The 26,494-nt window shown below is 40.7% G+C and overlaps 1 protein-coding gene and 1 long non-coding RNA gene across 2 annotated transcripts in view; one reads left to right on the forward strand and one right to left on the reverse strand.

The window, feature by feature from the left end:
* On the forward strand, positions 1 to 25,563 carry LOC140504204 (F-box only protein 44-like). Its single transcript, XM_072608864.1, has 8 exons — positions 1 to 677; positions 1,727 to 1,989; positions 4,314 to 4,440; positions 11,654 to 11,749; positions 12,690 to 12,825; positions 12,919 to 13,327; positions 22,072 to 23,495; positions 25,476 to 25,563. The coding sequence occupies exons 2-6, from the start codon at positions 1,731 to 1,733 to the stop codon at positions 13,099 to 13,101; spliced, it is 801 nt and encodes a 266-aa protein (XP_072464965.1). The 5' UTR covers positions 1 to 677; positions 1,727 to 1,730; the 3' UTR covers positions 13,102 to 13,327; positions 22,072 to 23,495; positions 25,476 to 25,563.
* Positions 25,019 to 26,494, reverse strand: part of LOC140504208 (uncharacterized) — a 14,099-nt gene continuing 12,623 nt past the window's right edge. The window contains exon 3 of the long non-coding RNA XR_011967003.1: positions 25,019 to 25,608. This is a non-coding gene — a long non-coding RNA (uncharacterized lncRNA). The remainder of the gene's footprint in view (positions 25,609 to 26,494) is intronic.

The following is a 26,494-nucleotide window of genomic DNA, read 5'->3' on the forward strand; positions in this document are numbered from 1 at the left end:
CAAATAACCTCTATTTAACATCCATCTCTCTACTCAGCACATCCAGGGCCTTCTACTCCTTGGTCATCTACATACAGCATAGGAAGGCAACTAGGTGGCACAGTGGATAGAGTGCCAGGGCCTGGGACCAAAAAGACCTGGGTTCAAATCTGGTCTCAGACACTTACTAGCTGTGTAACTCTAGACAAGTCAATTAACCTTTGTTTGCCTTAGCTACCTCATTTGTAAAATGGGAATCATGACAGCACCTACCTCCCAGGGTTGCTATCAGGATCAAATGAGACATAGTAAGCACTAAATAAGTGTTAGCTACACATTTCCCTTTGAACCTATAGCAAGATAAATGTAATCTGGTTATGAAGCCTAGAGCAGAGACTTTACCTTTATGTTTGTGTCTCCCGGGCTTGGCACAGCATTCCTCTCTTTCCTTCTTTCTCTCCCTTCTGAGGACCCATGGGACCTCTCCAACTAAGTACTGTCTAGAGAACATTCAGCTATTCTAGAAGCTGCCAGACTCAGGACCAGAAGAGCTCTACCCAGAAATCCCTAGTGCAGAAAGCACTAGCTCCACCCTACTCCTAACAAGGCAAGTTAGAGGAGCATCTTAAATCCACTGAACAGAAGGGCATTCCTAGGAAGAACTTCTGGGGAGCACAGAGGAACACCAACAGAAACAAGTAAGTCTGCTATGGGTTTTTTCTTTCTAATTTTCAATTTTTCATTTAAATTTTTAATTTTTAAAAAATTACTTTTTAAAATAGTTTTTTAAAAAACCTTTTACAATCTAGTCCAGCCTTTATTTTATGCACTACTCCCCTTCAAACACTCTAGGGTCAAGCCCAAAGGAGGGTGCTTGTTGCTCCCACATGACTCTCCAGCCTTGGAGCCTTTGCTCCTATCCCCAGAATTCCCTCTCATCTCACCTCCACTCCTTAAAATCCATCATGTCTATGAAGGTTCAAGCATGAACCTTCCACATGAAGCCTTTGCTGATCCCCCCAACTTCCTATATTTCCTAAAACAAATGACTTTGTATTTTTCCACATGCCCCCTATCAAATGTAAGCTTCTTGAGTACAAGGACCATTTCCTTTTCTTTTTGTGTATCCCTGACACACTGTAGGTTCTTAATAAATGATTTCTGGTTGATGGATTGCAAGGGAGAGATGGTGGTGGCTCTGTGAGTGCAGAAAAGAGGGTGCATTGGAGACACACTGTAGAGGTTTTCATTGTGTTATTCAGACATGTTCTACTCTTCATGACACCATTTGGCATTCTTTTGCTTTGCTTTGTTTTAGTATAGAGAATGAGGGAGAGTGAAGGGTTGAGGATGATTCCTAGGTTGTGGACTGGGGTGTTTAGAATGACAGTGATGCCCTGGACAAAAGGAAATTCAGAAGAGGGCTGAGTTTGGGGAGAAGATGATGAGTTCTGTTATGGACATGTTGGGTTTGAGATACCTGTGGGTTGTTTGGTGAAGAGGTCCCACAAGTGGTTGATGATGGGGGACTAGAATTTGAAGATGGATGGGGTGAGATGTAAAGAGTAGGAATCTTTTCCATCGAGATCGTAATGGGATCTGATGTGCTCACCAAAAAGGAAGAGAAAGGGGCCCAAGACATGGGCCATGCCCAGTGTGTAGGCATTTCCTCGGTCTATATCCCAGAAGGAACAGGGCCAGTATAGATATGTCCCCTCATCACCATGTGCCTCTCTTCTGGTGCCAGGGTCATGGATTCCATCAATGAGCTGCCTGAGAATGTCCTCCTGGAGGTGTTCTCCCTGGTGCCAGCCCGGGAGCTGCTGCTGCACTGCCAGCCAGTCTGCAGATTGTGGAGGGACCTCATCAACCTAGTGACCCTGTGGAAGCAAAAGTGTCAGAGGGAAGGCTTCATCTCTGAGAACGGAGACCAACCAGTAGCTGACTGGAAGATTTTCTATTTCCTCTGCAGCCTCCAGAGGAACCTGATCCAAAATCCCTGTGCCCAAGGTGGGTTCAGCTTCCTGCAGGGATTCACAGAGCCTGCTCTACTACATTCAGCTCTCTTGGCCAGCTTCATTCTTTCTGTTTCTTTCAAGCAGTCATACAGTCTCCAAACTGCCTTCTCTATTCAGGTAGCTGGTGAGTTTGCTGTCTCTGGCTTCTTACTGTCTCCTCTCCTATGGCTTAGAATGCCTCCTATCAGGGCTTTCTGCCTCTATCACAGGTTAAAAAATTCAAAGTTCACAATTCTATAAGAGACAGACAGAGAAAGACAGATACAGAGCTTTCTTATAATCTCCAAAGAGTTCTTTGATTTCTAATCTTCAGCTATATCCTTCAAAACACTTTTGCAGAAGACTTGATGGACCACAATGCACTGCAGCCATCCCCACCATTGTGTCTCTGAGCTGCATTGAATCAGCTCCTCCAAATACATTTATTTGAAGTGATAGTTTTCGTTCAAGTCTTCATAATTGTCTCTGGTGACTTTCCTTTCACAAATGTGAAAGAAAATCATGCCCCTTTCAGTAACTGAAATGACTGTATTTTAAAAGGGCAATACTTTCCATCTGTAAAGGTAGAAAGTCCACTGGTTTCCCACTCTGAGTCACATTTCTCACATCATTGATGGAGTTCTCATGAATCAACTAGCCTCTCCTGGAGGGTTGGTCTCCCACATATCTTGAATGACAGAGTTTTCAATCCCACTGATATTCTTCCCAGGATCCTGAGTCAGGGTCCTGTCCTTCTTAATAGGGATGCAGTCATGAAAGGTGCATTGTGGGAGATACTCACCCTGAGTATCTGCAAACATAAGTTCATGGCCATAGGTAAGAAGGGATTCGTTACCAAGTCAGGCCATCATTGATGACTGAGGTCACCATATATAGCCCCCTACTTTTCATTAAAGGAATACTTAACCTAGGAGGATGCTCTATCCCACTGGAGTGTCCCATCTTGTTTGATAATCTCATTCATTAATGAGAAGAGCATTCTCCTTGGAGTGAAAAAAAATGTGTTGTTCTCCCATGTGGCTATTAGGTGGCACAGGCCTATCAGACCTGAAGTCAGGAAGATTCATCTTCCTGTTTCAATCAGGTCTCAGACACTTCCCAGCTCTATGACCCTAGGCAAGTCACTTAACCTTGTTTGCTTCAGTTTCCTCATCTGTAAAATGACCTGGAGAAGGAAATGCCAAACCATAGCAAACCATACCAGTATCTCTTCCAAGAAAACCCAAAATGAGATCATGAAGAGTGAAACATGATTGAAATGACTAAATACACAGTTCTCCTAACCCAATCACCTGAAGCAGATTCCATTGGCTCCTATAGCTTTTTCTACTTGTCTCAGAGAGTAGGCCTTCATGGATATTCTAAACAAAAGCTACAGTGTTAATTTTATGCTAGATCAGGAGTCCTTAAGCTAGGGTCCATGGACCTGACTAGGGATAGATTTCAGGGAATTCATGAATGTGGATGAGAGAAACAGTTACATCTATTTTTCCGTAATTTCTAACTACGGTTTAGTGTTTTCTTCCTTTACAAATGTAGACAACAAAACATTTTTTTGTCTCCAAGCACTTTTCTCAAGCTCAGGGGAACAATCCATGTCCTTCTAAATTCTACTTAGTAGTAACAATGGACATTTTCTTTCTGATTCATTTCCAGGTTTAAAAAACTTTCCAGGTTTACTTGCACAGTTTTTTCTTTTGCCATAAAACATTTTCCAAGGTGATGAGGTCTGAGCTAAGGGGTGGCTGGTGTAACACCAAGGCGATATCCACAACAGCTACTATGGATATGCATGCATATTTCCAGGGTACATTTGCAAAAGATAAACTCTCTTCCTCAAAAAAGAAACCAAAATATTTATTCAGATACCAGAAAGCCAATTCCACCATGGTTAACAATGAAGTTTGCACATATTACCAATAAAGGGAGCACGACCATCCCAAAGCCTTCCCTCCATTAGGCTTTCCCACAAACAAGCTCTTTTAGGCAAAATCACTCCCTTTCTCACTCATACTAGCAGCTCTGCTTAGCTCTGTCTCCTTCTCTCTCAGGTTTGCCTCACTCTCTCTCAGCAGCACCCTTCCTATTTCACCTGTTTGGCAAGGCTCCTCCCACCATAGGCTCCATGTAACTCAAGCTGTGGGCTGGGCCAGAGCTCAAAGAAGGTGTCGTGGGCCTATTAAGGGGCAGGGAAGATCTTCAAATTTACTTTACATTACAGCTGGATAGAGAAAAGGATTACTGCAAGACGTGTTGTGGAGGTAGGATACATCAGGCTTTGCTTGAAGACCTCTGAAAGATCTGTTCTTTTTCCAGAAGGATTCAAGTTTTGGAGAATTGACAAGAACAGAGGAGATAAATGGAATGTGGAAGACATACCTAGAGAACAAGGGAGAGAATTTCCAGACCCCCAGATCAAGAAATGCTTCGTCACCTCCTATGAGTAAGAGATATTTTGGGTTGAATGGTCTATGGTGGGGCTGGGAGTGGGACCTGGCTGACCAGAGCACGGTGCACTGGGGTTAGGGGAGGGTACTCTGAGTAGCTGAGGAACATTACTTAACTCCTTCCAGGGATAACCTCTGCAAGTTGGAGGTTCATTTTTTCCCCTTTTTCAAAGGATGGAGATGAGAACACAAGACATTGCCTGGTGCATAGGGGGATTCATAAATACATGTCAATTCATTTGAAATTGACCTGCTCTTCAAATCCCAGAGACTAAAAGGAAATGGCCTATTCCCCTAATGCTTGAGAAGAGTATTTGGAGACTGAGCCAAATGCCTTTCTGCCTTATACATTGGAGAAGAGACTTGCAAAGGCTGAAATATGAATCTCAGCATCATAGGATTTAATGCTGAAAGACACCTTAGAGAACACTTGATCTATTGTCTTTATATTATCTATTAGCAAAGTGAGGACAATAGACAGGAAGGAGCTTCTCTCTTTTTTAAAAATAATATTTTATTTTTTCCCCAATTATGTCGAGACAATTTTTAGCATTCATTTTTTACAAGACTTTACAAGATAAACGTTATACATGTGCTATCATGTAGAACATATTGCCATATTAGTTACAGTAGTGAAAGAAGAAACAGATGAAAAGGGAGGAAAACATGAAAAAGAATAAAGTGAAAAAATATGCTTCAATCTGCATTCAGTCCATCAGTTATTTATTTGGACGTGGATAGTATTTTCTTTAGTGAGTTCTTTGTACTTGTCTTGGATCAATGTATTGTTGAGAAGAGCTGAATCGTTCATAGTTGATCACTACACAATGTTGTTGATACTGCGTACAATGTTTTCCTGGATCTGTTCATGTCATTTTGCATCAGTTCATTTAAGTCTTTCCAGGTTTTTCTGAAATCTGCCTGTTCATCATTTCTTATTGCACAATAGTACTCCATTACATTCATATATGATAACTTGTTCAACCAATCCCCTATTGATGGACACCTCCTAAATTTCCATTATTTTGCTACCACAGAAAGGGCTGCTATAAATATTTTTGCACATTTCAATCCTTTTTCCTTATTATCTCTTTGGGATATAGATGTAGTACTGGTATTGCTGGATGCACAGTTTGGTTGCCCTTTGGGAATAATTTAATTGCAAATTGCTCTTCAGAATTGTTGAATTAGTTCACAACTCCCCCAACAATGCATTAGAGTGTATCAGTAAGCATCCCAACATGCACAGGCGTGCCTGTTACCACAAGTTCTTTGATCTGCTTCTCTAAAAGGAAAGGCTACTTTTGAGGGGTTAACAATGAACTTTAATCAAGCACAGATATCAGAGAAAATCAAAATGAAAATTTCAGAGAAATCAAAAATCAATAGACAGTGCTTTCAAACTGCCTGACCATAAACATACATACATCTTTACCAGAGAGGGAAGCACTGACATTTGGGTTTTCAAGGCAGAGTGGGCAGGGGGTGCTGCTTAGTGGCTTCCCAGAGTCTCTCATCTGGCACACAAACCTTATTCCAAAACTAAGTCCCAAAGTAAAACCTCAGAGTTTTTATACACTTTTATATATATTTTTATATATGTATATATTTATATATAAAAGAGTATTTACACACTTTTCAGAGCCAGAGGACAAAACCTTCTGACCCAATGCCTCAATAGAAAAAACAAAAGTTACCTGGGACCCTCCAACAAAACAACTCCCCTAATCAAGCTTTCTTCAATGGGCAGGCCCATCAATGAGTGGGAAAGATCTTTTTAATCACATTCAAATAGAAGCTTTATACTTGTTGTATAAACAAAAACAAAAACAGCAGAAGATCCTACTTTGCTTGGCCTCACATAGTGCCTCAACTTTCCCACATTCTTGCCAACATTTATCATTTTGCTTTTTTGTCATATTAGCTAATCTGATAGGTGTGAGGTGGTACCTCAGAGTTGTTTTAATTTGCATTTCTCTAATCCAAAGTGATTCAGAGCACTTTTTCATATGCTTACAGATAGCTTTGATTTCATTTAAAAACTGCTTGTTCGTTGTTCTTTGACCATTTATCAACTGGGGAATGACTTCTATTCTTGCAAATTCAGTTCTCTATATATTTGAGAAATGAAACCTTTGTCAGAGACACTTGTAGAGATTTTTTATACCTTTCTGATTTCCTTTTAACCTTGGCTTTGTTTATGCAAAAGCTTTCTAATTTAATATAATCAAAATTATCTATTTTACATTTGTAATGCTTTCCATCTCTTGTTCGGTTACGAAGCTATGACTCACTTAACTTCTCCTTTAAGAATTTGAATGCTAGGGATGATAGAAGGGAGGGCAAATGGAGGAAGGGAGTAACTGGAGGTAAACACTTTGGGGAAAGAACAAGGTCAAATGAGAGAATAGAATAAAGGGGGACAGGGTGGGATGGAGGGCAATATAGTTAGTCTTACACAACATGACTATTACGGAAGTCTTTTGCAAAATGACACATATATAGCCTATATTGAATTGCTTGCCTTCTTAGTGGGGATGGGTGGGGAGGGAGGAAGGGAGAGAAGTTGGAATTCAAAGTATTAGAAACGAATGTTGAGAGTTGTTATTGCATATAACTGGGAAATAAGAAATACAGGTAATGGGGTATAGAAATCTATCTTGACCTACAAGAAAAGTGAGAAAATGGGGATAAGGGAAGGGAGGGATGTGATAGAAGGGAGGGCACATTGAGGGAAGGGGTAATCAGAATGCAAGGTGTTATGGGGTGGGAGGAGGGGAGAGATGGGGAGAAAAATTGGAACTCTAAATTTTGTGGAAATGAATATTGTAATCTAAAAATAAATTGATTAATTAATTAATTAAAAAAAAGAATTTGGATGCTATAATAGTTGGTCCATATACGTTTCATATTGATATTACTTCATTGTCTATGGTATCTATTAGCAAGATGTAGTTTTCTGCCTTATCTCTTTTAATTAGGTCTATTTTTTCATTTGCTTTGTCTGAGATCAGGATGGCTACCCCTGCCTTTTTTTTTTTTTTACTTCAGCTAAAATATAATAGGTTGTGCTCTAGCCCCTTACCTTTACTCTGTGTGTGTCTCTCTGCTACAAGTTGTTTCTTGTAAACAACATATTGTAGGATTCTGGTTGTTCATCCACTCTGCTATCCTCTTCCATTTTATGAGAGAGTTCATCCTATTTACTTTCACAGTTATGATTACTAGTTCCCTCCCTCCTCTTTTTCCTCTTGTTTGTCCTCTGTTTCCTTTCACCCTTTTCTTTCTCACCAGTGTTTTTCTTCTGTCTACCACTTCCCTGGATCTGTTCTCCCTTTTTTCAATCCCTCACCCCTTTACTTAATTTCTTGCCTTCTTACTTCCCTGTTAGGTAAGGAAAGATTTCTATATTCAACTGAATGTGTTTATTATTCCTACTTTGAGCCAATATGATGAGAGTAGGGTTCAAGCAATGCCCACTTCCCACCCTCCCATCTTCCCCTCTACTGTAATAGGTTTTTCCTGCACCCTTACATGTGAAATAATTTACATCATTCTAATTCTCACTTCCTTCTGTGCCCAGTGTATTCTTCTTTCTTATCCCTTAGTTATTTTTTTTATGCCATTCCCTCAAATTCACCTTATACTCCCTACCCTCTGTCTATGTATATTCCTTCTAGCTGTACTATTAGTGGTACAATTTTTAAAAATTACAGGTATCAAAAGAGAGAATACAATAAATGGGAGTGGGATAAGATGGAGATAAATATAGTTAGTCTTTCACAACATGACTCTTATGGAAGTGTTTTGCATGACTACACATGTATAACCTAGATAGAATTGCTTGCCTTCTCAATGAGGGTGAGTGGGGAGGGACGAGGGGAGAGAATTTGGAACTCAAAGTTTTTAAAAACAAATGTTAAAATTTGTTTCTCCATGCAACTGGGGAATAAGATATACAGGCAATGGGATATAGAAACCTATCTTGCCCTACGGGAAAATAGAAAGGAAAAGGATAAGATACGGGTGGGGTGAAAGAAGGGAGGGCAGATTGGGAGAAGGGGTAGTCAGAACGCATGTTGTCTTGGGGCGGGGGAGGGGAGAGATGAGGAAAAAATTTGGAACTCAAAATCTTGTGGAAACGAATGTTAAAACTAAAAATTAATTAATAAAAAGAAAAAGAAATACAAATATCATCTTCCCATGTAGGGATGTAAGCAGTTCAACTCCATTGAATCCTTTATGTTTTCTTTTCCCTTTTTCCTTTTTTAGGCTTCTCTTGGGTCTCATTATTGGAGATCGAATTTTTTTCTTCAATCCTTATAAAATCTTGAAATCCTTCTGTTTCACTGAATGACCATTTTGTCCCCTTGAATGTTAATTTTGATGGATAGGTGATTTTTGATCATAGTCCCAGATCCTTTGCCTTCCAGAATATTGTGTTCCATGACCACCAATCCTTTAATGTTGCAGCTGCTAAGTCTTGTGTTATCCTGATTATGGCTCCTCAATATTAGAATTGCTTCTTTCTGATCACTTGCAGTGTTTGTAATTTGGCTATAATATTCCTTGAAGTTTTTCTTTGGGGATCTCTTTCCTGAGGTGGATTCTTTCAATGTCTATTTTGCTCTCTGGTTCCAGGATATCAGGGCAGTTTCCTTTATAATTTCTTACTGTCCAAGTACTTCTTTGATTATGGCTTTCAGGTAGCCCAGTGATTCTAACATTGTCTCTCCTGAATCTATCTTCCAGGTTAGCTTTTTTTTTCAATGAGATATTTTACATTTTCTTACATTTTTCATCTATATGAATTCTGCTTGATTCTTGATGTCTTCTAGAGTCATTAGCTTCCATTTTCCTAATTCTAACTTTTAAGGAGTTATTTTCCTCAGTTAGCTTTTGTATCTTCTTTTCCACTTGGCTAATTTTACTTTTTAAGGAGTTGTTTTCTTTTTTGAGGCTGTTGACTCTTTTTTGATAATTCTCTTGCATTATTCTCATTTCATTTCCAATTTTTTCTTCTACTTCTCTCATACGATTTTTAAGCTCCTTTTTGAGCTCTTCCCTGAGTTCTTTCTGGGCTTGAGACAACACTTCTTGTTTTTCTTCTGGGGGGATGGGAGAGAGTTGCCCATAAATTTTGACATTGTTGTCCTCTTCTGAATTTGTGTCTCAATCCTCACTGTCACCCTAATAACATTATATGGTCAGATTCTTTTGTTATTGTTGTTGTTTTCTCATCTTTTTTTACCCTTTTCCCCTTCTTTTAAATTTGAGCTCTGCTCCTAGGGTGGAAGGGGAACTGCTTCAGGTTTTTTGTGCCAGGGGTTGTAGACCCTGGCTGTCTACTTGGTGCTGTACTGATGCTATCCTGAGGCCCACAAGGGACCCTCCTGTCTGGTGCTTTACTGAAGGAGTGAGGTGAGGGTGGCTGGTGCTGCTGAAGCCCTAGGGGTCTGGCAGCATACATGGTGCTGAGCCAGAGTCCTAATGCTAGTGTCTGCTATGTGCTGAGATAGGTGGGGGGTTTTCTTGTTTTTCCAAGACTACACTGAATCACAAGGCCCTGGAGTCTGCTTGTTTGTCTGGAGCTGTGCTGAAGCCCATGGCAGTTCTTGTGTTCTAAGGGCCCTCCCAGCTCTGACATCCTGATGGATATTCCCAGACACCCTTTCCTTTGCTGCTGCAGAAATCAACAGCCCTTATTTAAGAGAAAGGTTCAGGTGACCTGTTAGGAATCCTCACTGGATGAGAAGTAGAAAGATCACTGGATTTGAAGATAAAGGACCTGACTTTGAATCTGACCTCTTCCACCTAGTAAATGTGGGATCTTGGACAATTCACTGACCTCAATTATCTGAGCCTCAGTTTCTCCATCTGTAAAATAGAAAAATAGTAACACTCATACTACCAACCTCAAAGGGTTTTTTTAGGACTCAGATGAGGCAGGTAATACAGTTTACTTGGTACAGTGTAAATTGGTATATAAAAAGAGATAAGAATCAGACCTATACTTGTATCAACATAAAGAACTCCATCTTCTAATGTATATCAGCATCTTCTCTGTAACTCAGTCTTCAAAAATTGTCAAGAGCACTGAGAGGTGAAGGGACTTGTCCAGGGTCACATAGTGTGTGTCATAAGAGGAACTGGAACAAAGGTCTTCCTGGCTTCAAAGCAAGCTCCTTCTCTACTACACTACACTGTCACTGCTGTATATTGATCAACTATTCTTACTAAACAGTTCTTAGGAACCTGTAAAAAGGCAGAGGGGAAGAAGAAGTGGATTCAGGATCAGCTTCTTTGAGTCGACTCCTTACTGAAGACTTGTGAGGAGAGAGAGACAGGCATAGATAGCAGAGGAGGGGGAAGTGAGAGAGAGAGTGAAAAAGAAAAGGAGGGAGAGGGGAGAAATAGAGAGAGAAGGAGAAAGAGACAGGGAGAAGGAGGGAGGATGGTAGGGAGAGAGAGAGAGAGAGAGAGAGAGAGAGAGAGAGAGAGAGAGAGAGAGAGAGAGACAGAGAGACAGAGAGACAGAGAGACAGAGAGAGAGAGACTAATGTATCATACCCATTTCTGGAATGGGGATGGGAGGAATGATTACAGCTTTAAGTCTGACTGAGGATTTGTCAATCACATGATAAGAGAAATGATTATTAAATAACAAATTATTTGGGAGATTCCCAAACTTTACCACACCTGACCATCTTACCTAAGTGGAGCTATTGCCCCACTCAGCTTGAGAACCTTACAAAGAATTTAATCTAAAGTTAATTCTGGCCCATCGTGCTCCATTCAGCCAAGTTTGAGCAGAGGTAGACCTCCTTTTGTCTAGATTGTCCTAGATGGGGTAGTCTGGATAAAAGATAAGTCTCTCTGTCTAAGACTGAGTGATCAGAGTAAAGTCCCCCAGCCCCTCACTAGAATAGGCCCACCTCTCATTATAATATTCTTCTCATTAATTGTTAACCAATCAGAGTTTATTGCCACCCTCAGGAATACTCACTCTTCCAAGGGCATAAAAGCCTTGAGTAGATTTCACTAAGGATCTTTGGCATTCAAGAGTGCTACTGACTACTTTTATTAGTTATCTGCTGGCATGATTAATAAAATGATTAATTATCCAGAAATAATGTCTTCCCCAATGGGGAAGGGAGCAGCCCACTACTGAGAAGTCCTGGGACTGAAAACCTTTTCATATCTCCCCAGTACCTGCCTCAAGTCTCAGCTGGTGGACCTGAAATCCAAGGGGTATTGGAAGGAATTGATGGACACAGTGAGACCAGACATTGTGATCAAGGATTGGTGAGTCAGGCTGGAGCCTGGGGGAAGGGAGGACATTTTCACATCTGAGAACAACTTCATCCTCCCCATAATCTTGTGAAGAAATAGTGTTTCTCATTTTTTAAGATAGATGAACTGAAAGCCTATTCAGTGCCTTATCTAAGCTGATAGAGGAGAGCAGTGACAAGGTTTAGAGATACAATAAAAAAAGCTGGACCTAGGCTCAGGGTCCTCAGTTTCAATGATGCTTTGCCACTTTGCTACCTTTTAGATCTTGAGCAACTCACTACACCAGTCTGGTCTTCAATTTCTTCATGTGAAAATGAGGGAATTGGACTAGATGACCCTTAAGTGTCCTTCCAGCCCTAGCTATGATCATATGAAAGCCAAGCAGGACTTCCTGGTCTCAGTCTGCTCTGCTGGCAACTTATGGGTCCTAGATTTTCAACTTGCTCTGTTTCATTGTTCATCTTTTCTCCAAAAGATGGAATTCATGCCCTTTTCCAAGGGACCAGCTCTATTCCCAGACCAGGATATGACAGGTCCTTCCCAGGGAAGCTCCAACACTGGGCCTATGTCAGATCTGTGGGTCTTGGAGAGCTCATCTTTTTAAGCAGTGAATTAGAGTTTCTTTCCCTGTTTCTATGAGTTTGATGATGAGCATAGGTGTGCTCTACTGGGGCAAGTGACCATTCCCTGCTGCAGTGGAGTGTTCAGTTCAACTTCATTTACACTTGGTGACTATGTCCTCAGTACTAGAATTTGTTGCAGTCATGGATAAAGAAGCAGGAGAGGTCTAGCTGGGCACATGACCAGTGGGCTTTAGAGTATGTTTGTGAGCCCCAGGGAGCACACAGCTAATGAGCTCAGAGAGCTCATTGTCTCTAGCCACTCTCTTCATGCTAGAAAATTCCTGGCCTTCACCATCATTTCCTTCTCCCCATCACTGTCCTATCCTCAGGTTTGCTGCCAGAAATGACTGTGGCTGCACCTACCGTATCCATGTGAAACTGTTGTCAGATAACTACAAAGTCTTGGCTGAGTTTAGGCCAGCTCCTGCATACATCGAGCAATGGAGTGGTGCTGAATGGAAAGAGGTCAAGGATCCCTGGGAGGGGGCCACATGGTGGGTGGGGAAGGGAGGGGAGAGAGGATGCTGTTTACTAACTAGTCCCTCTGGTTTCTCTCAGGTCTTCTACACATTCTCCAATTACCCCCCAGGAGTCCGTTACATCCACTTTCAACATGGGGGCAAAGACACTCAGTTCTGGGCTGGCTGGTATGGCCCGAGTGTCACCAATAGTAGCATTACCATCAGCCCTGAAGTCACTAAGAAACCCAGTCCTGCAGAAGAGGACCCTTTCAGAAGATAGCCAGAGACCTTTACACCAAAAACTGAGGACATCAACTGGGGAATGGGGAAACAAACTGTGGTACACGAATGTAATGGAACAGTGCTGGTAGGGATGAATATGAAGAATTCAGGAGCTTATATGAACTGATTCAGAGTGACATTGACTCTGGGGAAGTTATTTAACCTCTGACTGTGGATAAGAATATAGTTTATGATCAAGCAAGAGAAAGAAAGGATCATGGGAGGTAAGATGGACAATTTTTATTATATTAAATTAAAAAGGTTTTGCACAAACAAAACCAATACAGTCAAAATAAGTAGAAAAGCAGGAAACTGGAAGGGAAATTTCATAGCATTTTTAAAAATAGGTTTCATTTCTCAAATACATAGGGAACTGAACCAAATCTATAAAAACAAGAATAATTCCCCAATTGATTAATGATCAAAGGATATGAACAGGCAGTTTTCTTTTTTTTTTAATCATTTATTTATTTATTTTTAGTTTTCAACATTTAATTCCACTAGATTTTGAGTTCTACATTTTCTCTCCCTTCCCCAAGATGTCATGAAGTCTGATATAGGCTCTACATATACACTCATAGTGAACATATTGTCACATTAGTCATGTTGTAAAGAAGAGTTAGAACCAATGGGAGAAACCACAAGAAAGAAGAAATAAATACAACAAAAAAAGAGCAAATAGTATGCTTCTGTCTGCGTTCAGACTCCATAGTTCTTTCTCTAGATGTAGAGAGAATTTTCCATCATGAGTCTTTTGGAGCTTGCTTAGATCCTTGCATTGCAGAGAAGAGTCTATCAAAGTTAATCATTGCACAAAGTTGCTGCTATTGTGTACAATGTTTTCTTGGTTCTGCTAACTTCACTTAGCAGCAGTTCATGTAAGTCTTTCCAGGCTTTTTTGAAGTCCCCACACTTCATTTCTTATGGAACAATAATATTCCATCACATTCGTATACCACAACTTGTTCAGCCATTCCCTAATTGATAGGTATTCCCTGAACTTCAAATTTTTGGTCACCACAAAAAAGAACTGTTACAAATATTTTTGTACATGTGGGTCATTTTTTCCATTTTTTTTACATACAGACCTAGAAATGGTATTGCTGAGTCAAAGGGTTGCACAGTTTTATAGCCCTTTGGGCATACTTTCAAATTGCTCTCCAGAATAGTTGGATCAATTCAGAAGTTCACCAACAATGCGTTAGTTCTCCAATGAATAGGCGCATTTCAAAAGAAGAAATCAAACTATCAGTAGTCACATAAAAATCATCTAAGACATTATTAGAGAATTGCGAATTAAAATAAAATAATTAAAATAAAATTTATTAAAATAAATAAAATAATAAATAATAAATTAAAATAAATACCCTTTCATACCTATCAAATTGGCCGAAATGATAAAAAAAAAAAAATGACTAATGCTGGATGGCAAGTAGAAAAAACAGGTCCATTAATGCATTGTTGGTGGAGCTATGAATCAGCCCAACCATGCTAGAAAACAATTTGGAACTATGCCCAAAGGGCTATAAAATTGTGCATACCCTTTGACCCAGAAATACCATTACTAGTCCTATATCCCAAAGAGATCAAAGAAAAAGGAAAAGGACACATATGTGTAAAATTATTTAGAACAGCTCTTTTTGTAGTGTCAAAGAATTGAAAACTGAGGTTATTAGGGAATGGTTGAACAAGTTATATATAAATGTGATAGAATGTTTTTGTGCTGTAAGAAATGATGGAAATAGTTTCAGAAAAACTTGGGAAGGTTTATATGAAATCATGCAAAGTGAAGTGAGCAGAACCAGGAGAACATTGTACACAATAATAGAAATATAGTCATGAAAATCAACTGTGAAAGACTGAGCAACTCTAATCAATACACTGATCCACCAGAGTGCCAAATGACTCATGATGAAAAATGCTATCCTCCTTCAGAGACAGAACTGACTCAGTGCTGATTGGAGAATTTTTTCTCTTTATTTTCCTTGCTTCCCCCAGCCTCCACAACATTACTAATGTGGAAACATGTTTCACATGTATAATAGGCATCTTATTTCTTGCCTTCTCAATGGGTGAGAGGGTGGAGGGAGAGAGAGAATTTGGAATACAAAAATAATTTTCTAAAGAGAAATTAAATTAGAATTAAATTTTTTAAATTTTATTTGAAAAAGAGAAATTAAAAGAAAAAACTTTTTTTTAAAAACAACAAGAAGAAAGACTGGGGAAGACCACTGTCCTTTGCAAAAGATCATAGAGATGGAACTGCCAAACACTGGAACAGCTTTGGGAGTTAGGCTGCTTCAGAGAGGAAGTTCCTGATCCTGGAACCAGAAGGAACAGAAGCCTATCCCCAGGCTGGAGACATACTCATCTCTCAACTTCCCAACTTTGATTTTCAATAATCACATTTTAGAAAACCATTTTAGTTGGTTTGGAGGAGGTGGAGGGCATGGATGATTCCTAGCCTTCCAGCACATCTGTGTCTCTAGTTCCAGCCTGTAGACGAATTCCCTTCCTTGGTCATTGATATATAAAACATAGACATTTTCTTGAACTAAAAACACAACCCTGTTGGGGTGTAAGCTCAGTTCTCACGTGAACGGTTTCAGGCAGGTAAAAATGAGGGCTTCTTGATCGCAAGCTCTCATGAGGCCCCCCAGGGAACAGCTGGGAATTGAGGAGTGAGACTCGAGCTTTCTTGTTTCTCCACCTCTTCTCAGTGGAAACTTGCTGGGGAGAGCATCCCACCCTTGAGATTGGTCCGTGGTCTGAGCACACCTTTTTGTTGATTAGCTAGGGGCTGAGAGCATGCACGGTATCCATGTGTGGACTATGCGGCTGGGAGAGCTTAAGTGGGGACAGGAAAGCCTGAGGGTGGTCCCTCCTGGGGGTCCCTCTCCTCTCCTGCCGCAGTCCTCTCACTGTGTGATCCTTGCTCCTTAAAGAGGAGGGGGGTTCCTTTCTCCTGAGGAAGAACTCATCTGCATATGGACACATAACTAAGATCCTGAATAAAGCCTAACCCTTGTTTGACTCTGGAAAGTCTCTTCTCTCGATACGTTTATCCAGCTGGCCACCGAAGACCTGGGAAAGGTAAGATGACTCGGGCAGCCCACGGCAATTAGGCCGGGACACAATCCCATTTGCCTGTAAAGCCACTCTCATTCCAAAGAGTCCAGGGCTAGAGAAAATGGGGTCCCAGATTCCTCCAGTCACCTCCCAATTCAAGATTCCTTCCTGGAAGCCAACCACCAGACCAAGGAAAGGGTGGGTGTGGGTTTGGTGGGATAATACAGGCTGCAGGGCCAAGGGTCTCACTCATCTTTAAAATGTCTAAGGTCAATGCACCCCATGACTCCTTCAAGACTACCACCACCGCACAGCAATATCTCCTCTTTTTTAGTTCATAGTGCCCAACTTTATCACCCAGTCCAGATCTTAATGGTGATTTTTATTTGCCAATCCCCAAGACATTCCCTGTCCTTCCTCATTAAGTTTCATGTCTGGCTCATAATCTTTCTCTTCCTCAAATCCTGTAGGAGATTTCAGCTTACATATAGATGCTCTCTCAAATCCACTTAACTTCTTTTTTCCTGTAATACTCCATATACCCCTGACCTGCTTCCTCTTCTGGTCTATGTTGGCTACATACAATAAAGGGAGATGATTTGATCTTGTCATCTCCCACAAGTATTCAGCTTCCCTCTTCAAGAGCTCTGAAATTGCTTTGTCTGACCATATCATTTTTATCACTCCATCTCTCCCTAGCACTGTTCTTAATCTTTTTTAATGATCTCCATTCCCTCAGACTCTCCAGTTTTTTTCTGAGACATCATTCCAGCACTGGCTACTCTCTTCTCCCATTCCTGTCTCCATGACTTGATGAATCAACTCAATTCTACACTGTCCTATTCTGTCAAATCCTTTGTTCTATCTCCAATCAAAACTTGTATCCAAGCAGAGAGAAATTATCATTATACTATTAAAACATTAATAATCATTTATTCAATTGGAATCCAGGCCTTTTTCCTCAATTTCCTCATTCCTGTTAAAGTCAGCCTCTGAAGGACATGCTTGATTGATGAGATTAGTCCTAACATGTAAAGAACATGCTCTTCAGTCTGGGATGAGACTCCACCCACCTAGGAGACCTTACTTCTATTTAGGGTATAAATGGAATCCAGTCTGACGAGTTGCTACCCTGGGGGAGGGGAGCCCTATCCTTCTACTCCTCCATTAGGGTTTAGGGTGACTGAGCTCATGAAGGAGAAAACCAATCAGAGAGTCCTGGGTGGAGATGTGTTCACCTGTCTAGATTACTGAAAGGGGCTGAGTCTCATGACCAACTCACATTCTCCATGGGAGGAGCTAAAGACTTGTAAAGACTCATTAAATGTCCACCAGCCAGGGTTGATTTCCATTTGTCAAGGGAATTTCAGGGTCTCTTTGTATAGTGAAAGAAACCACTAATTTATTATTAGCTAGTCCAATTAGTAAATTGATTATGAATTACCAGAAACCCTCTTTCTTTGGGTTTTTCGTGCATCACACCATTCTGGATTAAGCCCACCACCTACCGTCATGAGCTACTTAGTGAAACTAAAGAAAATCACAAACCCAGACTGGTCCACTATGTATTTTTCTTTTCTTTTTTTTTAATCTTACTGGGCACTGACTACAGCAAAGAATTATAATAAGAATATGTGCAATAATAGTTAGCATTTATATAGCTTTTTAAAACTACAAAGTGCTTTGGTATTTAAAGTGTTTCACTGTTTCCTCTCTTTTTTATCTCTCTAGGCTTCTTAATTTTTGCTTCCTTTCCAACACTCTCTGATCAACACTACTGGCTTCCTTGCAGTTCCTCACCTCAGGCACACCATCTCCTCTCTCCACACCTTTGCAATGACTCTCTCCCAAGGCTCATCTCTGCCTATCAGTTCCCCTGGCTTCCTTCAAGGCAGCTCACATTCAATCTTGTCTTCTCCACCCACCTGCCCCAAGCTTCTAGTGCCTTCTCCTCCATCTACTCCAGAGCTTCTTGATCTAAGGTTGTTAAACTTGGTTTGTTTGTTTTGTAATATTGTGATCATTGTATTTCAAGGCAATCCTCAGTATTTGATTTATGCATTTAAAAATATTCTGAGAAAGGGTCCATAGGCTTTGCCAGACTGTCTAAGGGGACATTAACACACACAAAAAGTTGAGAAGCCTGGATCTACTTTGTTCTCATCTTGTCCGGACCTAGTTATTTACACAGAGTCTCCCCACTTAGGGTGTGTGCTTGGGGGTGGCCAAGATGGTGTGGTAAGGAGTACAGCCAAACAAAAATTCATGGAAGACTTGAAGCAAGAGGTTGTTTTGTTTTTTTAAAGAGTTTAAAATTGCTTTATAGGTAATAATAAAAAAAAATAAGCTAGCATTTATATAGTGGGTAGCTAAGTTGGGATAGCGGATAGACAGTGGGGCCTGGAATCATGAAGACTTGAGTTCAAATCCTGCCTCTGATACTAGCTGGGTGACCTTGGGCAAGTCACTTAACCATGTTTGCCTCAGTTTTCTCATCTGCAAAATGAGCTGGAGAAGGAAATGGCAAACCACTCCAATATCTCTGCCAAGATAATCCCAAATGGAGGCATGGAGAGGTGAACGTGAATGAAATGACTAAATACACACATAGTTCTCCCAACCTGAAACTGCTCCCATTTGGCTCCAATAGCTTTTTCTACTTGTCTCAGAGAACAGTCTCTAGGCTTTCATGTACATTGCAGATTGAAGCTGCTGTGTTAGCTTATTCCTAGATCAGGAATTCCTAACCTGGCACTCACACACCTGGCTGGAGACAGATTTCAGGAGGTTCGTGAATGTGGAAGAGGAAAACAATTATGTCTTAATTTTTCCATAACTTCTAACTACAGTTTAGCATTTCCTTCAATTTTGAATGTAGACAACAAAATGTTTTCCTGAGAAGGGGTTCACAGGCTTCAGCAGAATGTCCAGGGGGCCCCTAACACACACACACACATGCACATACACACATAAATACACATACAAGCATATATATCTACATACACACATCCACATATACACACACATATATACACATGTATACATACACACATAAACACATACATATACACACAGACACAAAGACACACATAATACATACACACATGTATATCCACACACACATGCATACGCACATGCACGCACACATACATAGAGACACATAGACACACACACATACACAATTCCTCTAGAACAAAGCTTTTCTGTAGTGGCATAAAGGATTGGCATTCAGCTTTCAGCAACAACCATTTTGGTTATTAAAACAGAATCTAGTTACAAAGGTCTTTCTGTAGTTTCTTTGACTTTTTTTAGGGGGGAGGGTGTTTTTTATTTTGTTATCTTATGACACCATCTAAAGTCTTGGTAGAAGTCAGTAAAGAACATCAAATCCACATTAATATTAAATACAATTTTGTAGTGTCTGTGACTGGGTTGGAGTCTGCTTTAGAAGCAGGGCAAGCTCCAGTCTGCCCTGAAAACATGTTTACTAGATACTCTTAAGTATAGCATGTAGTCATTTGAATAAAATCAACCTGTATGTTAACAAAACATAGAAACTCATTATTCACGCTGCTCACTTCGTCTTTCTATCACGATGTATCTGACAGATGCCACAACAGTGTTATTGTTAAGTCATTTTCCAGTAATGTTCAAAGCTTCGTGATCCTATTTGGGGTTTTCTTGGCAAATATACTGGAGTGATTTGCTATTTCCTTCAGCTCATTTTACAGATAAGCAACTGAGTCAAACAGGGCTAAGTGACTTGTCCAGGGTCACAGAGCTACTAAGTGACTGAGCCAGATTAGAACCCAGGCCTTCCTGATCCCAGGCTCTGCACTCTGTCTCTTGTGCCACCTAAATTTAAGACTGTCCTCTGCTAATTTAAACTTCCTTTAATTTATTTTAATCCCTTTTTCTTCTAGTTCCTGACTCTGATCAAACCAGTCTGATTATTCCAAGTCCCACAACTGCATTTTTCTTTGTTCTGATTCTGCAAATTGATGATTATTGGGTATAGCTAGTTGGTACAGTGCCCTGAGGACTAGACCTGATATGAGGAAGACTGCGCTGAGCTAGGATCCTGCTTCAGATGCTTTCTACCTATGTGACCCTGGGCAAGTCACTCAACCTATCTGTCCCTCAGTTGCACCATCAGTAAAATGAGGCTAACAATGGCATCTATTCCTCAAGGATGTCATGAGGATCCAATTGGGCTTTCAATCAGGAAGACTCTTCTTTCTGAGTTCAAGTCTGGCCTCAGACACTCACTAGCTGTATGACCTTGAGCAAGTCACGTAAACCTCTGTTTGACTCAGTTTTATCATCTGTAAAATGAGAAGGAAATGGCAAACCACTCCAGTATCTCTGCCAAGAAAACCCTAAATGAGGTCACATAGAGTCAGACATGACTGAAAACAACTAAGTGACAAAACCAACATCCCTCAGAGGACAATGTATGGTGGGTGTGAGTAAACTATGACCTATGACAAAGAAGGAGAGGCAATGTAGATGTAATAGACATAGCAACAGACCTGGAGTCAGAAGGATCTGAGTTCCAACCTCATCTCACATGCCTACTTCTTATAAGACATGGGTCAAGCCAGTTCACTTGCCTGGATTTCAGTTCCATACTCTGTAAACGGAGGTTGGACTCAGTGGCCTCTGAGTCTCTTTCAGTTCTAGATTTATGATTCTATCCATTATGAAGGGATTTAGAGTAAAGTATGTCATCAAAAAAATGTTTGGGGGAAAAGATGAGCTAGGCTTGTGCTGAGTGTAAGAGATAGGAGACAGACTGTGTGGACCACTGATATCCTCCAGGAGTCATGAGAATTTGAGGAGGGTCTCCTACACACTGGGTGGACCCTCTGGTTATCTTCTACCAGGACACAGACAAGAGACACAAAGAATGGGTCAGCAAGGATGGTTCCCATTGAGGGGAAGATTCTCATCCATGAAATCTCAGATCGCTTGGAGTGTGTGAGTGTGGCTGTCTACATGTACATATAACATATGCATGTATTTAAAGAGACAGAAATTAAATGCTTTCAAAGCAGGTTACCTGTACTATACCATGATCCTCCCAACAACCTTTTGAGATGGGTACTACAGGTACTACCATCCCCATCTTACAGATGAGGACACTGAGGCAAAGGAACCCTAAGGGACTGGTACAGTTATCCCTTCCACATCTCAGGGGTTAGGGGCATGGTGCCCCAGCAATCTGGAAAATCCTCATGAAAATTTTTGGCCTTCCCTTTGTACCAGAGAAAAAGTCTGAATTTTTTATTTTTCTTTTATGGGGTGTTTACAGTACCTTATTGTAAAATTTAGATTAAATATTTGGTCACAGGTTCTGTGTCCTCTGCTGGCCTTCCTGTGTCATGAGCAGCTTCCACACAACTCCCCCAAAATTTCCATTTAATTTCTTATACCCCTGATATAACAAAACCATGATGGGAAAGGCTAACTGTATAGGATAAGAGCTTTCTCAGACTAGGGACTATTTATTCTTGCAGTGATAAATGTCTGTAGCACTGTTTACACTCATCACTGTGTCTGGATACTGCCTTCTGATATACCCCTCTATGCATGGGTGGAGAAATACAATGGCTTCCCCCAGAAGCCTGGACAAAGAGTCTTACATGTGGCTGGGAGCCCCAGACCCAAGAAGCCCAAGAGTGGGGCCAGTCCATCATGGAATCCTAGGATCCCCATTACAACTCTCTCATTTTATAGATGAGAAAAGTGAGACCCAAAGAGGTGAAGGCACTTGCCCCAGATCACATAGAGAGTAAATAGAAGAACCAGGATTTGAATACAAGTCCTTAGACTCTTCACACTTCACTATGATGCCTCTCATCTTTGTACCCTGAGCATCCCTGTTCTCTCCTCCCAGGCATTACATCAGAAGAGACCATCCATGCTCCCACCACAGATGATCCTGCACACAAATGATGGCAGATAAGAGATGGCCTTGTCCTGGCCATGTTTAAGTCCAGGCAGGAGGTATTTCCTTTTTTTTGTTGTTTGGAATTGTTTACTTTTCTTTTTTTTCTTGGGTAGAGGGGCCTTGTGACCATTTTAAAAGTTTCAAGAGACCTAGTTTCTGGGTAACTTAATCATTTTATTAATAAAACCAGGGCATTTATTAACAATAGGATGGTCATTTGGCCATATCCCTTAGACCAAAGACACCTCATGGTGTTGGGGTCACAGTTTGTATGCCCTTCAAAGAGAAGGTGTTCCTGAGGGGTAAAAATCAACTCTGATTGGTGAACAATTAATGAAAAATGAATGTTATAATGAGAGGCTGGGCTATATTACAATGAGGATTTGGAGATACATGATTAGGATCACGCAAAGACATTTATTAATTTCCCTGTCACCTGTTTGGCAAAAGGGAGAATCAACACTTCCCAGACCTATCAGAGCAACGAGCAGGAATGCACCTATCAGCTCAGACTTAGAATTTCTCTTGGCCTGGGGAAATCTCTGCCTAAGATTTCCCACACTGGTTGGTTTCTGGATGAAGAAGTAGAAAAGGGTACTAAAATAATTCATGATTAAATACAAAAGTGAAATTATCATTTCTCACAACCTGGAGTTGGTTTGGGAGGGTAAGGGAGTAAATAGCCTCTATTTAACATCCATCTCTTTACTCAGCACATCCAGGGCCTTCTACTCCTTGATCATCTACATACAGCATAGGAAGGCAACTAGGTGGCAAGTGGATAGAGTGCCAGGGCCTGGGATCAGGAAGAGCTAAGTTCAAATCTGGCCTCAGACACTTACTAGCTGTGTAATCCTAGACAAGTCATTTACTCTCTGTTTGCCGCAGTTACCTCATCTGTAAAATGGGGATCATGACAGAACCTGCCTCTCAGGGTTGTTGTCAGGATCAAATGTTTAGCACAGTCCTGGCACATAACAAGCACTAAATAAATGTTAGCTACCCATTTCCCTTTGTACTTTTAGAGAGACAAATGTAACCTGAGTTTGAAGCCTAGATCAAAGACATTATCTTTATATTTGTCTCTCTGGTGCTTGGTACAGCTTTCTTCTCTCTCCTCCTTTCTCTCCCTCCTGAGGCCCACTTCCGGTTCTTTCCAACCAAGAGCTGTCTAGAGAACATTCGGCTGTTTTTGAAACTGCCAGACTCAAGATCACAAGAGTTCTACCCAGGAAGCCCTAGTGCAGAAAGCACTAGCTCCATTCTATTCCTAACAAGGCAAGTTAGAGGAGCATCTTAAATCCACTGAACAGAAGGGCATTCCTAGGAAGAAGTTCTGGGGAGCACAGAGGAACACCAACAGAAAACAAGTAAGTGTACTATGGGATTTTTTATTTTCATTTTTTCATTTTTAATTTAAATTTTTAACTTTTAAAAAATTACTTTTTAAAAGAGTGTTGTTTTTTTTTAAAAAAGCCTTTTACAACCTGGCGCAAACTTTCTTTTATGCATTACTCCTCTTCAAAACACTCTAGGGTCAAACCCAAAGGATGCTTCTTGTTGCTCCCACCTGACTCTCTAGCCTTGAAGTCTTTGCTCCTCTCCCCGGAAGGCCCTCTCATCTCACCTCCACCCCTTAAAATCCCTTATGTATATGAAGGTTCAAGCATGAACCTTCCACATGAAGCTTTTGCTGATCCTTTCAGCTTCCTGTATTTCCCAGAACAAATTATTTTGTATTTTTTCATATGTTCCCCCCCCCATAGAATAGAAGTTTATTGAGTAAAAGGACTATTTCCATTTCATTTTTTGTATCTCTTGTCAAGAAAGATTTCTGCCATAGCCTGTTACAGACTCTACCCAAAACCCCTGCAAGCCTTTCTAGGTGCTTGTGGGGTAAGTGGATTTCAAGGTGAGAAGAGGGAAGGCTTACCTTAACTTGGAAACCTCAGACTGGTCCCCATAAGGGCCACCAAAGAAATTTTGTGATTTATGGTATTCATTAAGGACTAGAATACAGGAGAGCATCATCTGAAATGAATTCATGGACTTGAGCATTTTTTAAGTTGAATTGGCAAAGGTTTCTTGTAATGCCAATATGGCGGGCAGAGCACTTTAGAGAACTTACAATCTAACACAAATGATGCTAAAGCTTATACAGGAAAAGTAGTAGATAGTCCAGCAGATAAGCTAATTAAGTGATAACACACAACCTTAGTCACAGGCATCAGTCACTACCAGAAACCAGAGGAAGCGGTTTCTAAGGGTTGTATTTTTGGTCTGTTATATCTGTAGTAAGATAGTTTTGGGAGTTGAAATCTATACCTTGACCTCTGGATTGTATATGATACCTAAGGAAATCAAAACAAGATAATTCTGTTGGTATAAGATAGTCCTGTTCATACAAAGGAAATTTTACAGAGGTCAGCTTGTTCTTGTAACTGGGAGAGTTAGTTTGCCTCATTGAGGTCCACTCATGAGTAATTTTGGGGAAAGTTAGTTTGTCTTACTGGGATCCACTCATGAATAATTGCTAGGCATAGTATCCCCTGTCAGGGATAGTGTTTTGAGGCTAGGGAGAAATGTGATCTTGAATTGGTGTCCAAGCACAAGCACCCAAGAACCACATCACCTATATTTCTCAAAACAAATGACTTTATATTTTCATATGTTTCCCATAGAATATAAGCTTCTTGAGTACAAGGACCATTTCCTTTTCCTTTTGTGTATCCCTGACACACTGTAGATTCTTAATAAATGATTTCTGGTTGATGGATTGCAAGGGAGAGATGGTGGTGGCTCTGTGAGTGCAGAAAAGAGGGTGCATTGGAGACACACTGTGGAGATTCTCATTGTGTTACTCAGACGTGTCCTACTCTTCATGACACCATTTGGCATTCTTTTGCTTTGCTTTGTTTTAGTATAGAGAATGAGGGAGAGTGAAGGGTTGAGGATGATTCCTAGGTTGTGGACTGGGGTGTTTAGAATGACAGTGATGCCCTGGACAAAAGGAAATTCAGAAGAGGGCTGAGTTTGGGGAGAAGATGATGAGTTCTGTTATGGACATGTTGGGTTTGAGATGCCTGTGGGTTGTTTGGTGAAGAGGTCCCACAAGTGGTTGATGATGGGGGACTAGAATTTGAAGATGGATGGGGTGAGATGTAAAGACTGGGAATCTTTTCCATCGAGATCGTAATGGGATCTGATGTGCTCACCAAAAAGGAAGAGAAAGGGGCCCAAGACATGGGCCATGCCCAGTGTGTAGGCATTTCCTCAGTCTATATCCCAGAAGGAACAGGGCCAGTATAGATATGTCCCCTCATCACCATGTGCCTCTCTTCTGGTGCCAGGGTCATAGATTCCATCAATGAGCTGCCTGAGAATGTCCTCCTGGAGGTGTTCTCCCTGGTGCCAGCCCGGGAGCTGCTGCTGCACTGCCAGCCAGTCTGCAGATTGTGGAGGGACCTCATCAACCTGGTGACCCTGTGGAAACATAAGTATTGGAGAGAGGGCTTCATCTCTGAGAACTGGGACCAACTAGTAGCTCACTAGAAGGATTTCTACTTCTTTTGCAGCCTCCAGCGGAACCTGATCCAAAACCCCTGTGCCCAAGGTGGGTTCAGCTAGTGTTGCAGGTTCCACTTCCTGCAGGAAGCCACAGAGCTTGCTACATTCAGCTCTCTTGGCCAACTTCATTCTTCTTTCTGTTTCTTTTTTTTTTATTTTATTTTTCATTTTTAACACCATTCATAATAGATAAAACAATTCAAAATTTTGGTCAGGTGATACTTCTTTTTAAAGCATTTACAATATAGATCACAAAAGAATTTTTTTTTAAACATTGACCAACTGAGACAGAGATAATATTTATGTATGCTAACTTCACAAGCCCTTGACCTAATTGTCTCCACAGTAGTACTAAGAATTAAAGGACCCTAACTTATTGTTATTGGTCTAAAGTCCTAAGCCCAATAGCCTTAATTTTAGACTTAACCTCGGATGTTCCCGTAGCAACAATCTATAGTTTAATAGATCGGGTATTAAGCTTACAAATCTTTTGACTATAGGAAATTGTCACCAAGAGTAGGGACATTGCAGGGCAACTTTCTGTTTCTTTCAAGCAGTCATACAGTCTCCAAAATGCCTTCTCTATTCAGGTAACTGGTGAGTTTGCTGTCTCTGACTTCTTACTATCTCCTCTCCTATCACTTACAATACTCACATCAGGGCTTCCTGCCTCTATCACAGGTTAAAAAATTCAGAAGTCCACAATTCTATAAGAGACAGACAGAGAAAGACAGATACAGAGCTTTCCCATAGTCCCAAAGATCAATTTGACTCCTAATTCTCAGTTATATCCTTCAAAAGA

Source organism: Notamacropus eugenii, chromosome 5 (assembly GCF_028372415.1).
Source record: "Notamacropus eugenii isolate mMacEug1 chromosome 5, mMacEug1.pri_v2, whole genome shotgun sequence".
Classification (NCBI taxonomy): domain Eukaryota; kingdom Metazoa; phylum Chordata; class Mammalia; order Diprotodontia; family Macropodidae; genus Notamacropus; species Notamacropus eugenii.